Genomic DNA, 14,298 nt, shown 5'->3' on the forward strand with positions numbered 1-14,298 from the left:
GAGGCAGATTGAAGTGGATAAGCTTGCACGTCATCTTCGACCACTCTTCGAAATAATCGATGCAAAACAGTTAACAATAACCGCGTAGTAACTAAGTGTAAATTTAATCAACTTGGATTTTTTACGGGATATGTGTGAGAAATAATGAGTATCTTCACTTCAGGTTTCTTGCCTCTGAGTTGAACATTTTCCGAGAATACCGGACAAAATTGCGAAAGGAACAACGCAACATCAGTGACGAGTTTAAAAGAAAAATAACCGTTTTTTCTAGGTGTTGAAGTTCTGGTTCATTCATCAATTATTACCTCCCTTGCCGACAAATTTGCCACCGATCCACCCCCCTGTTTACATTGGCTCCGACCCCTCTTCGTCTTCGCCTTCCCCCTAATCCGACCCTGTTATCTACCATCAATTGAGTGGTGCAACACGCGACTAGGCCTAGTGCAGGTCAGTCTCATCCGGACTTCCGCATAGGTCATTTAACCCTTCGCGATGGTACACTTCCGAGTTCCATGGATGTCATGAAATCGTACTACGACCGGTACGCGCCGGAGCCGGAGCAGTACCAACAACCCTATTATTTCAACTACTTGTACCAAGACACAAGAAATCTTCCGGAGGCGTACGACGCCAGTACGTTCGACAGTTTTGTCTCCACATCGAGTTCAGTCGAAGAACCTCTAACCAAAGAACCAGAAGAACGAAGAAGAGGAAGGAAGAAAGTGGTAAGAGACAGATTACCATCACCGACGGTGATGAAGAAAAGAAGACTGGCGGCGAATGCAAGAGAACGAAGAAGAATGAATGGATTGAATGAGGCCTTCGATCGTCTGAGACAAGTCATTCCAAGTTTGGATGCTGAGCAGAAATTAAGCAAATTTGAGACGCTGCAGATGGCACAAACGTACATCGCGGCGCTGAGGGAGTTGTTGGAGCGTGAGGGCAACAGATAGATGTCGAAGACTTTAGTTCTTGTGCGTGGGACGGACAGGTGGTGCACAGTGGCGGCTCGTGATTAATTAGCAGGTAGGCAGCGCTGCCGACAGAAATAATGAAAATAACAACAATAGGCAATTTTCTGAGCTAAGCAAAGCAACAGGTTGGCGAGAAAAGACTCAAACAGAGCGAGAGAAATGGAGTGAGGTAGTGTAAAATTATTTATATCAGATAGATATTTTCTAGTCTAAAACAGATTGTCAATCGCTTAAATTGTGAAAAAATTAACTGATGTAACTTCATTTCTAGATCAGACTTCATTTTTATCTTTCTATTTTCTCTGAATTGTAATTGAATTGTAACTCGCTTTAAAAAATCATAATTGTCATTTTTCTAACTATGAATATAATGCCAATATGATTATTTATATTATATTGTTGTTATAATCATTATTTTCTTTTTTCAAGTGCTGCCTTCTTTGCCGCCGCTGGCAAAATAAACCAACAAGTGTCCAATTCTAGTCGAGACGCATCCAGCGTCGTTTCTCCCAAAAAAAGTGATCTCAACCTTACATTTTGTAAAAATTTTATCAATAAAATCCTCTTTTCGATTTTGTAATCTTTTATCTTCGCCGGAAAGGAAGCGATTGTGTCGCACCTGTCCCATTAATTTATTAACTGTATTATTAAATTTCTCTATCTCCCCGATCTAAATTTGATTGAAATTTAAATTTTATGGAAGTGTGTTTTATTATTCTCAAGTAGAGATAAAGGTTTTGATCGATTACGAAGGGGCCGAATTTTGGCGGTTGAATATTGGTTTTCGCCAAAGGCGTACAATTTGTTTGGTATAATGAGGTGATTTTAACGACTTCATTATATTAATTGGTAGTCTGTAACGTACTAATTTTTTGGAAAATATGCTAAATTTTAACCAGAATTTATGGCTTTATTGCGAAGGCGATTGTGACAAGCGGAGATGTAAATTTATTAGGTAAATGGGTTGAATTATTTTTATTGGGTAGATAAGAGCCCCATAAAAATGTTTTTAATTAAATACAAAAATAAAAAATGTATTTTATTGTGAAAGCTTCTTGACAAAATTAGCATTTAATTTTTTTTGTTTTTATGTTATCTGCTTTTTACTTTTGTCACCCTGGAAAAACTGTGAAACAAAATCGAACTTTTTTGGAACTTTTTGTTGTGTAGAGAATTACATTACTATTGCTTTCCAAAATTTTACTACATGTCCTTACAGACTGCAGAGATAAACATAACCGTTTCAAGAAGAATTTAACAATTTTTTCGTTTATTGGTATTTATTTCGGAAGAATGCACTGAAGCAAATACCGACAGAGCCTGATATTGACTGAATTCTAATAACTTCCGCTCATGAATATTTAGCCGGTTTCGTCTCTTCCGCGCACGTTGAAATCTCCCCGGCGCGTGCACGCACTTCGTTCAGGGTGAGTCCTGCCCTGTCCTCAGGCATCTGGCATCTCTTTCGGCATTCTTTACCACAAACACCTTATGTCGCGCACGTGTCCGCACACACATCATCCCCGCCTTAAGCTGTCTACCATAAGAGCCTTTTTAGGGTGGCAGACACAATGACAGATGTGGTAATTAAAGCGAGATGCTCAAGCGATTAGATGGTCGCGTGATAGCATGAATATGTATGTTTAATTCTTATTAGGTTCTTATCGGTCGTGATCTCCGCCGAAGACGGTTGAAGGAAGAATTTTCGATGACAAACCATTTGAATACGGTTGAAATGCGTATGTGTCTTTTCAAAGGTATCGTTGGAATGTGGATTTATTATTGCAAACGTTGATTCTTGTATTATGATGTACAATAAAACGAGCAATTCGAAAATGTTGCACTCTTATTCTATTCTTTCATGGTAAGGTCGTTGCTGGTTTATAAAAGTGACGGCTTTGTTGGGCGGCTTTGTTCGGACGTTTGTGTGGTGAGTGATACATTATTTTGACATAAAGACATTGGAAGTGCCATTCTTTTTCCACAATGGCGGAGCGAGAGGAAGTCGGGGATATTTTATTGGAATGTGTCTGATGTTTCAGCACAGAATAGGCACACTTGCATTCAGGTCGATTTCCGATAGATATAAAAGTAGTATCTTGTAGTTCAGTTTATAAATTTCCGGGCTTGTGACTACTGCCAGCGGTTGAGAGTTACTGCTGAGAAATTTTGAAAACTTTATTCTATTGTCAAGTTAATTACCATCATTATTGTAATAAAGTCGTCATGGTGCCCCCATCCAGCGTTTCTCCCACACCCATCGACAAATTGCCTCCGATTACCTCATTACCTCTTCTCGTGTCACTTCACGCAACAATGCAAAAAGACATCTTTAAATCAATCCGACCAAAAGAATGACCACTCTATCTTCCCGAAGAGAATAAAAGCAGCCAATAATTCGTGACCCATCTCATCATCGACACCCTTTTAACGATCTAGAATGATTTGGATACTTCTTGCATGTTTTGCGATTTTTTGACAAGTTAAGTAGCGACGTTTTACGATCAATCCGTTGCTTTTTATTACCAAGTCTTAATTAAATTGGAAAAGTCAAAGCGGGCAATTAAATCAGAACGATTAAGACCATGGGTAATGAGATAAGGTTTGGTGGGCCGCTATGGTGGTACGATGAAGATGAGACAAGAACAAGAAGATAAATTACGGGGAAAAATATTGCGGTATTAAAACATGTCGAAAACAGAAGAATTAACGAAATGGCTTTATTAAGAAACGCCAGGTCATGCATAAAAACTCATTGATTTACTTCGCCTGCATTTTATTTTCGTTCGATTAACATTCTGGTACTGTTACGTTGTGATAAATGTGCCCGAAAATGATATGAGAATGTCGTAACTGTGAAATAATTATGCAATGGGTGCATAATATTTAATCAGGGTCGATGACTTTATAGAAAATTTATTAAATTTTCACATTTGGTTTATTCTAATTTTGTGGTATCCTGAATAATATCGTTTTCATTAGGTAAACAGAATCGTAGAGAATAATTGATTGCATGTAAACATCTCCATTTTTAGATTAGATGAAATATCAAAAATCAAATAAAAAATTATTATCAGTTACATTTAAAATTCCGAAGAATATTTTTATGTGAATTTACATGAAGAAATTAGCCTGCAGGATGGTAAAAATTTTTTCTGGCCAATAAATAAACATTTTGTCTTCGACTCCGAACTGATTTCATCAGATTTTTATTTATTTTTTCAACGATTAATAATAGTACTCTATTGTAATGCTTTTTGAAACACGTTGTTATTAGCAACCACGTAATTTCTTTTGATTTACACTTAATTAGTGTTAAAAATTTTTGAAGACAACAACAGTTCAACAAATAATAGCAACAATGAATTAATTTTTGTTCAAACGTCACAAAAAGTCACTATTTTTTAGTCGTTTTTAGACAGTAAAGTAGGCAACTTTGTTATAAGTAGTGAAAAGTGCTCGTTAACATGGAAACACTTTTTCTGCCTAGGCACTTGCACGATCTTAATTTTGAAACTTTTTAAAACCAATTTTTTATACAGTAATTTTCATCAATGACAACTACATGCATAGGTGTCCAATGGCCTGATTTCAAATCAGTAGTGCAAAGTTGCGTCGACGCAGTTGCTAAGGTAGCATCAATTTGATTGGGGTTGCTAAGGCGCAACTGTGATTTGCAATGCCTTAATTCAACTTGAAATAGGGACCTAAGTTTCAATTTTTTTCTGCTGAATTCTTTTTGCGAGTTTTTTAAGAATCTAATGTTTCTTTGTTGCTACATAATTCTTTAATATTTTTAAATTCTGTTTGTTTTTTTTTATGTTTTAATTTCTTCTATTTCATTAAATTTTTCAGACTAGAATTTTTTGAATTTTTCTAAATCCTGATTTCTTCGATGATTTCTATCGTTGTTTTCAATTTATATTATGCAATTTACATTATTTAGGTAACTGGCTTCTATTTCTTACATTTTTACTCTATCGGCTAATACCAGACAGGATTTTGCTAGATACAATATATAGTTTTGTATTTATAAATTTTCGGTTTTGTATTCTGAGCCTCAAATATTTATGTACCTAGTTAACGTATAAATTCTTAATATAAAAATAAGAAGAAAATTAGAACAATGAAATTTTGCTCATAGGTAATCTTTGAAAGTAAGAAGACAAAATTGTATTGTGTATCATTAAGGAAATCGAAACCGACGATTTCCTGTCGTTTTTGTTCTTTTTCGTGATCCCTAATTGAGCTGAAGATTAAGAATCTATTAAGTTTTCAAAGTAGTCGGAATTTATCGTAATTCAAGCACTCATTTATTGGAATTTAAGTAAAAGCAGCGATCCCGTCTAATTGCTTAGTCAAATAATCGTAAACGCGACGTATAATTAAATAGTTCTATATCCCACTTTAACAGTTCCATCTTGGACTTTATTTACACAAACTCTGAATAGATAAACAGTTAGTGTTGGGCGTCATATGGCTCGTTATTTATACAGACCGTCTTTTAATTAAACGATTATGATTTAACGCCACGTGTAAAATAGTAAAATTGTCACCCGACGATTTTATTACAAGTCAACATTGTGGGTTTTATCACTTGAAGTGTATGGATTTGAAAATGATAGAGTCCCTGCTATAAATGCGGAGGATAATGCGGAAATGGCAATGACAAAAGAACGAAAATGGGCGAATTAGAGAATGTTGAAAATTTCACGCTGCCATTTTGTTATTTATGAGCCATAAACTATTAATGTTGGCTAAACGATGTTATACCCATTAAGGCTGACAAAAAGGAAAAGGCCAGCTCATAGTGTGCACCAACGTGAGTACTGCAGCAATTAATAAACGGCTATTACTGAAAATAATGCTGCCTGCGTTCAGCCAAGGTTAAGGACATCATTTGAATAACACACATCGTCAAGACGAGGCTTTAATAAGATGGCGAATTTCGCAGAGAACAGGTCGACGAACCAGGACTGCCATTACGGCAGGACAAAGAAATGCAGATTTTCACGCTGCAGGAAAAACGCAAAAACTATTCTCGGCTTTACAATACATGGCGGAAAAAATTTCTTATTATACTAAAGGAAGTTTTTCTTAATAGTAACGCCACGTATTAAGGGAAATTTTTATATTATTCGAGTGGAGTATTAATTTGAAAAATTACCAATTTTAATAACTACATATTTCTAATTTATTTCATGCCACTAACTTTAAATTTACAGTTGCAATTCAGAAATATGCTCTTTTTAACTTCTCTCTTTTGACCTAACAATCAATCATTTAAAACCAATTTTCTATTATAAATTTTTAATTTGCACAATTGGGCTCAATTATTAGGAATTACCACGCATTTATATCGTCACATTTTGCAACTGCATCATCAGTTTGTTTGTCAGCGGGGAGACAACAATGTTTTTAAAATTCTCCAAATTATTATTGCTGATTCTTTTCACCGCAAGAGTTAAGGTAATTTCTTTCCAGACTTTAACTAGTTTTAGTTTTGCTTTTCAGCAAATCTCAACCGAAGAAAATATATCTACACACTTCACAAGAACCAAAATCACATCTCTAAGCACAAAATGGTCTATTATTTTTTTACCTACTGATTGTCAAGACGTTTTGGATCGAGGCCATAAAATATCTGGTGTCTACAAAATACAACCCGAAGCTTCTTCGAAAAGCTTCTGGGTCTGGTGTGATTTAACAACAGATGGAGGTGGCTGGACTTACATTCTTAATCGAATTGATGGAAGCGTAGATTTTAATCGAACTTGGACTGATTATAAGGATGGATTTGGTGATTTAACTGGAGAACTTTGGTTGGGACTTCAATCTTTATATCAACTGACAAGTGCTATTCTTTCGTTTGAAATTTATAATTTTAAATATTTTTTAAGGTGGCAAAACCAATGAGCTGTTGATAGAGTTAGTGGACTGGGACTTGCAGAAGGTTTACGCAAAATACAATCAATTTATAGTAGGCGACGAATCTGAGCATTTTAATTTAAAAAAGGTGGGGAATTACAGCGGGAATTCTGGAGATAGTTTTAGCCTTCACGAGGAAAATAGGTTTTCTACACTGGACGATGATTCAGTTAACTGTGCTAAAGACTTTGGTAAGTTTTTCGTTTTCCAGTAAAATGTTTTTAGTTATTCCAATATTTTTAGGTGCAGGTTGGTGGTATAGTAACTGCTTTTATTCTCTTTTGACTGGTAAATATGTATCTATTGAATATGACTCGCCAAATTATCATGACGGGATAGAGTGGAGTTCTTTCCATGGGTTCAATTACAGCCTCAAACAAGCTCGAATGATGATAAGACCAATAAGTTAAAAAGTCGTCTTTTTGGATATTTTTTAATCTTATAAATCTTAAGTAATATTAAACCAAATTATGGTAACATCTTGACCCACTACTGTTCCTCAAAACTCAATAAATCACCTGAAATATTTATGTAAATAGTTTTCAAAACATTTAAGCGCCTCTCGCTCGTTTCATCGAAACCAGGCGCTTTTAATCGCAATTTTATGCAAATCTCGACTTTCGCTTTCATCGCTAACTGTTCCTGTCTAATACAATACAGAAATTAAAAATTAATTATCGGTTTGCAACTGCCTATCCATCTTCAACTTAATTAAATTCTCCATCAATTAATCCCAGGCGTGGATTTCAAATTGAAATGAAGCCATCCGCTGCTGACGAAGACGTAAAAATTACAGGTTTCGTGCTGATATGTCGTTAACTTGTAGAGTTTAGACAATAACAATATAATTTTTTTCATTCGGTTTGATAAACTGTTGACGACTGTGCATAACCGCTGTTGGCACATGTTGTCGCCTTGATATTGTTGTTTCCAGTTTGGACAAGCCGTAATTATAAAATTATGAGGTCCTGTTATAATGGCAACAGAGCTAGAAGATTACGTGAGCGGAACGATCTTTACTGGAATTTAAATAAAGTTGTAGGGGAGGTTTTCTCTTTTTGTCAGAAATTATTATAAAGGGACTTAAATATTCAAGCAGGAATATAATGAGAATGACATAAAGTATTAGTAGAAGCTGAGAAAGTTTTTTTTTTATTTTTCTACTGCATCCGCAGAGATCTTAATTAAAATCTCCTCTAATACGCCGTTGAGGGTCTTAAATTTAATGCCCCATTAAGGTAAAAATTTACAACTCCCATATTTTTATCGCAAATGAAATCCTCCCGATAAATTCATCGCCCGCATATTTCAGAAATGTTAATTTTTATCTCTCTCTTTATGGCTACTCGGAAAAATCAACACTTCGTCGAAGCGAGATGGTTTCCTCATAATTGAAACCAGTCCGACGCGCGAAATTTTATTACTAGAAATGTCAATATCATAAATAACACGTTTAATGTTACAGAATTTTTAAGCGTCAATATAAATTTTTTGACTTGCGTCAGTGGTCATAGCTCACATTGGGCCAGGGAAACACTTAATTTATGCGTATTTGATCTTTTACGTTCTGAACCACTAATAATATTCTTCGGACAGCTTCATTTCAATATTTCTGATCTTAATTAAGTGGCGAACATTGACCATTGGTGTGAACGACACAACATGTTTTCCGCAAGCAAACAGAGATTTTCCGCACACCGCATGGCATTGCAATAACAGGATCAAAAAATTTACATAATTTAGTTTCTGGTGTGAATTTTGGGTGAGAATATCGCGAACTTTCTAAAAATCGTAAAGTTTTTGTAGGCTGTGGTCGCACTAGCCATAAATCAATTCGTTTGAAAATTTATAAAATATTTATTTTTCTTTAATGTCACGAAGTGAGAGTAATTAAGATTAATGTACGTTTTTATACTCTTGAGCGTTAGTTTTTCGGACAAAAGAAACAAAATTCGGACAAAGAAAAGTCTTTCTGAAGTCATCTTCAATCACTTTGAACAACCAAATTTTTCTCAACAAATTCATTCATTTTCGGTGTGAGAAGATGCGGTTAATTTCCATGATACATTATTTGATTTATACTAATTAAATTAAATTGCGGTCGTATCAACACATCAAATGATTTATTCTCGAGAATGTCTGCAAAAAACACACAAATTTATGCAAAGCTATTAAACTATGTGACAAAAGGAAAAAATAGGATATCATTTAAAAAGGATATGCATTTAGGTGCTTAATTGTGATATCTAGAGTTACATCATCAAACGGCAGATGCTTACATGAGTTTAAGTACGTAATTTGAAATTTGATACTATTGCGGCTGCTTAAGATATAATGAAGTGACATTCGCTAAGAAATTCTTTTTGAAAAGTGGGCCACAGATTTTTTTACTAAAAAAAAAGAAATTAAGATTTTTTTCCATCATCTGCAACACTGAACGCCAAAAGAGTAATCTGAAACTTATACATATAACAAATAACGACAATTTACTGTAATCTTTTCGTTATTAATTGCTAATTTAACGTTTTTAGCATCTCGGTCAAAACGTAAACACTTTTATGGCGTATTCGTGGTGTGAATAAGCTGTAAAACTAAATAAGCTTTACATTACGAGCTTATTTAGTTTAATTATTGCAAGTAATTACTGCAAGAGCAGGACGAGAGAAAGGATTACCAATTTTAATGAAGAAATTTACGACAGAGGCGCGTTCGAAGAGCAAAATAAGAAAGGTGCAATGTCAAGAGGATATATAAAAAACTATTTATCATTAAAAAATCGTTGATGTAATTAATTAAGCGTTCTGTAATTGAGATAAATCAAGGAGCAAAAACTTAATCGTATGTGCTGAGAATGAGATTACACCGCAAAAACCAATCGCATTATTTTCTCTCATAAATTTAATTAAATTAAATTGTCTATTTACAGGTGATTAAGTAAACAAACTGCAAATTTTACACAGCTTATATTTGTGGATTCATTTAAAATTTAAATCTTTGGTGAAATATGACAGATTTAATAAACCTGATCGACTTCTGCTAATTTAAATTTATGTTAATAGCTCACAATCAGATAGCAATGCCGTAAAATAGTCAAACTAAAATAAACCATAAAGAAGCTTACATTATGTTAAACCAATTTAAATGAGGCACTATTTCGTCTTTAATGAATTAGAGAAAAAAACGCGATTTTTTACGGGTTTAGGTGACTGGAAAAGTGATATTCAATGCTGGAAGTTCTGCATAATTCCTCATCCTACTAACTAGCAGAACAGATAAACATGAGCTTGACAAATTAAATACGGGATTCTTTGGTTGATTTATAAATCGAGAAATAGAGATGTGAAACAACATAGTTTAAATGTTGGAAATGCTTTTCCAAAACTCGAAAAATCGATGTGCGCTGCAGACGCGATTTTGCATTAAAAGTTCTAAGGAAAAGCTTAATATGTTGCATTGAATCAACTGCATGCTTAAGAAGCTGTATAAAACTCATTGTGTGATCTTGCGTTGAAGTCTCCAAATATCACTGCTTTCCAGCCCGTAATAACGAGTGTAAATTAAAACTGGATTCGTTATTAAATAATTAGGTACAAAAGTGTTTCCTTCAGCTGTTATTGGGTCAAAGAAGACACGCTATGCAAATGGCATCAATTCCGCTCTCGCTGTGACTTATTGAGCGCTTCCTGAAAAATTTTCAGCTCGTTTCAGCGCACGAGTCGTATCGCTTGGCTGGTCAAGTGCGATGGGCTCGTGTCTTCACCATATGACACGACCTGTCCCGCTCCATTGCCTCTTCAGTACCCCTATCAATGGGGTGTCTACCTGAAAAACGTAAATAAGCAGTAGGTATCTGATGACATATGTTAGCTCCAACTGGTACGTGTTCAAATTTCGGAATATTTGCACAAATAGACATAGTTTTTCTTCGACTTAACGGTAATAGCACATGTGCAAATATTGCCAGCTCGTGCTAATGAATATTTAAAGATTTGGTACTGCGAAAAGCGTAGATTTGATATTGTTGGGAACTACTGTTCTGGTGTGATTTATGATGGTGTTGACATGCGTCAGGGCGCCTGCCCTACACTGTTGCCATCTGGGCAACAGTTGGTTGTGCTTCTAGTTCGTCTGCCTTTCATGGTACGGTACCGGAATGGTCGGAGATTGCACTTTTACTTAATTAGATGCCGGTTTACGCACTCTCGGAGTTGTGAGGAAATGTTGGTGAAAGCAAGAGCCAACAATGACATCGAAACATCATTTAATGGGTATTTTACAATACCGTTTTTCGATAGTAATTTGGGTTGGAAACATCGAAGAGTTCGGAAAAACAACATTCTCGTTTCCTTGTCTTCGAACTCCCTCAAACCTCATTGAGTGAGTAAACTTTTCACGGGTTTAAAAAAGGTCTTGTTTTTAGGCTTCTTCACGTGTTTTAATGATAAATTCGCGTTTCTTATTTCTCCGCGTCGTCGATCCAGAAACTGTTAACGACCTGCTCTTCGATATGATCTCTCGGCAAGCGCCTCGCTCGTCATAATTATCGCATTATCTCATCTCCTACTGTTTGTTATGATGTCCGACAGGTGGAAAATCGATCGATTCCAGCGTGTCAGGTGCCGAATGATCCAATTTGGTTTTTTCGTTCGTTCATCAAATTTTTACGAACACTAACAGTTATTGAGTTCACAGAATAAATTATTTCGAGTTACAATGCAAAAATAATCGGGCGAGTTGACGAGGCCAGACAGATTCCAAGAAATTAATTGGTCAATTAACCGAAATTTCAGTTTATCGACAAAAGAGGAATAAATCAGAATGCCACGAGCGGTACTCAAAGTTTTCACGCCTGAATTCGTTTGGACCACACATTTTTGTGAGCACTGGCGGTGGTTATCTTGATGGCGCTAATTTGCTGTGACATTCATTTTTTATCAAGAACTACACCATAAAATTCTCGATTAATTGAGTGATTTTTTCTGAAGTCTGGAAAAAACTGATGCATTTTAATTGAGATGCTAAACTACTGGTTTAATTATTCGAATAAAGCGGATAATAAATTAGACAGTGGGGTGTTTGGAATAATTAAAGATGTAGACAAAGCTGTCTGCCAAGAATGTATCGACCACTTTAATAATATAATTGAAATTAGACTGCGTATCGCTTCTAGATATCAATTTACGCAAAGGTGTCCGATATAAATTTACTTTTCTTAGCCACCGTTGAAGTCTCTTGAAAAAACGTTCGGTGTACACCCGAAGAGTGTTTATAACTTAATTTAATGGTGCTTTTTGTTGACAAACACGTTAAAAAAATAATTAATTAAATTTAAATTTTATTGTACAGAAATAATTGACATAAAATTTATAGAGTAGGACTAATGAAGTTTTCGGAAAACTAATTGATTTTTTGTATATTTCGAGCTAATTTTAATTGCCGTCAGCTAAAAATTTCACTTGCTTACGATCGCATATTGTTTAATTAGTTAACAACCGCCGCCATCACCTGTTAAATTAGACATCTTCAGGTGCCTCGAATTGTCACTACAAGACTGATACCGATCTTAACACGATTAGCTCACATCCGTTGGCAATTATGGCAAATTCGGTGGACAAGAGACAATCAAGAAAAGCACATAAATAAGCGGACAGCTGGACTGACATCACCCTTGTCCACCTGACCCATTTTTCTTAACAGTCTCATCTGAAAATTTTGTCAACAGGAGCCGTTAGAGCTACTGTTAGACATATAAATTTGCGACTTTTTACTGCGGTTATTTGTATTTGTTTCATGAAGAGGTGAGGAATGTAAACACTTTAGAATTTCCAAATAACTTTCCGTTTAATGGACATGTTTACAATCACGATACCACCAATCTCATTTAAAAAAAAAACTAATCTGTAGAAACATCTCGGTAGTAAACTTCATTCCAGCTTCATTGCTAAAAGAGTCTTCAGCAGGACCGTTGTAACCTGCCAGAAGCTTCAAAATAATAATATAACTCTCTGTTTGATTTCCTGCTGCCACAATCTAACTGGGATCAAACCCTAAGAAAAAATTGCAGTTGAAGACGTATTTTTGTAAGATCTTGTCGTTACGCTTCTCTTGCCTTTAACTTAATTTAATATTTAAATTCAATTATTTTAAAATTTAAATATGTATAAGACATTTTTTTTAGATAAAAGTTAAGAATAAAGTGCCTGATGAAAGCATCATGGACTATTCTAATCTAAATTTTTTGACTTGTACTATTGTTTAATGTCTAAAATTTTTAGATTTTTAAGTTTTATGTTTGGGATTTTAAGTCTTCTAGGATCTGAGACATTCCGTGGGTTTTTTTAGTTGCCAGATTCTTACGTTACCAAGTTCTAGTTTTTTATTACATATTTACAAATTCCGGGCTTTACTATTCTCTACCAACAATTTAAACTTTTTTTAAGCTAAAAAAAATTTAAAAAATTTGAAAAATCTGAAAAACTTATTAAAAGATTTAAGAACAGTAAAGGAATTTAAGGGATCGCATTTAGCATTTAAAAAAACAAATCTACACAACGTATCATGGGAATCTATGGATTAGATAGGAATCCAACGGAATCCTACGCTAGAAAACTTAACGAATTCAGTAAATTAACAAGATTTTTTTCTAAGAAATAAAAATGGAAATACCTCGGGAAATACCTACCCATGTATTTTCAAAATTTATTGCATTTATAGAAACCACATAAACATCTAAGGAATCTAAAGAAATCTGAGTTATTCTAATACAAAAAACAAACAAGATATTTTGAATAAAACAAAAAAACTTCTAGATATTAAAAAAAAGAATTCTTGTTTAGGTACATAAATCCTATGAAATTTAGGAATATGGAAATAAGAAAGAAGAACCTGTAAATGCAAAAAGTATAGGCAATTTCAAGGATCTGAGGATTTTGAAATTGGAGAATCTTAGAGACTAAGGGTGGGATTTTGTTTCTGCAACGATGTGAGTTACGATATGATGACCTTCAAAACGCTCAATTAATCAAAACGCATTTTGTTGACCCCAATTTAAATACTAAGAATATTATAAAAATAATAGGAAATGTAAGAAATAACTAAGCTATGTATAAAGGATGAACTGCACTGGTTTTACTGTCACTTTTGACGTTTTAGAAAAACTGCTAATGCAAAGTACCTTGATTAATTATTTTTTAAGCCGTGCGTTACTCGAAACACACTGTATAGATAATGAATTTAAGAAATTTAACGTACGGAGAATGGACGTCGAAAACCATAAAAATATTAATGGAGTGACTATTAAAAAAAAATCCAAATCAAAGAAATAAAAACATTGTAAAGTAAAAATAAAACTAAAGTTCTGCATTTTGTTTTGTTAGTAAGCAATTTATTTATATTT

At 34.4% G+C, this 14,298-nt stretch overlaps 2 protein-coding genes across 2 annotated transcripts; both read left to right on the forward strand.

Moving 5' to 3' along the window:
• Positions 1-446: 446 nt before the first annotated feature.
• On the forward strand, positions 447-1,295 carry LOC148178582 (protein lin-32-like). Its single transcript, XM_088030355.1, has one exon. The coding sequence runs from the start codon at positions 513-515 to the stop codon at positions 951-953; it is 441 nt and encodes a 146-aa protein (XP_087886481.1). The 5' UTR covers positions 447-512; the 3' UTR covers positions 954-1,295.
• Positions 1,296-6,338: 5,043 nt separating this feature from the next.
• LOC148178583 (angiopoietin-related protein 2-like) lies at positions 6,339-7,432 on the forward strand. Its single transcript, XM_088030133.1, has 4 exons — positions 6,339-6,443; positions 6,489-6,828; positions 6,875-7,093; positions 7,146-7,432. Exons 1-4 carry the CDS (start codon positions 6,387-6,389, stop codon positions 7,310-7,312), a joined length of 783 nt encoding a protein of 260 aa, XP_087886259.1. The 5' UTR covers positions 6,339-6,386; the 3' UTR covers positions 7,313-7,432.
• The last annotated feature ends 6,866 nt before the right edge of the window (positions 7,433-14,298 follow it).

The sequence above is a fragment of the Gnatocerus cornutus genome, chromosome 2, assembly GCF_029298725.1.
Source record: "Gnatocerus cornutus isolate USDA-ARS CGAHR chromosome 2, icGnaCorn1.1, whole genome shotgun sequence".
NCBI lineage: Eukaryota > Metazoa > Arthropoda > Insecta > Coleoptera > Tenebrionidae > Gnatocerus > Gnatocerus cornutus.

Coding starts and splice junctions, on each gene's coding strand:
- LOC148178583 (XM_088030133.1), top strand. CDS start 6,387: ATGTTTTTAAAATTCTCCAAATTATTATTGCTGATTCTTTTCACCGCA. Junction 6,829..6,874: donor ATCTTTATATCAACTGACAA/GTGCTATTCTTT, acceptor ATATTTTTTAAG/GTGGCAAAACCAATGAGCTG. Junction 7,094..7,145: donor TAACTGTGCTAAAGACTTTG/GTAAGTTTTTCG, acceptor CAATATTTTTAG/GTGCAGGTTGGTGGTATAGT.
- LOC148178582 (XM_088030355.1), top strand. CDS start 513: ATGGATGTCATGAAATCGTACTACGACCGGTACGCGCCGGAGCCGGAG.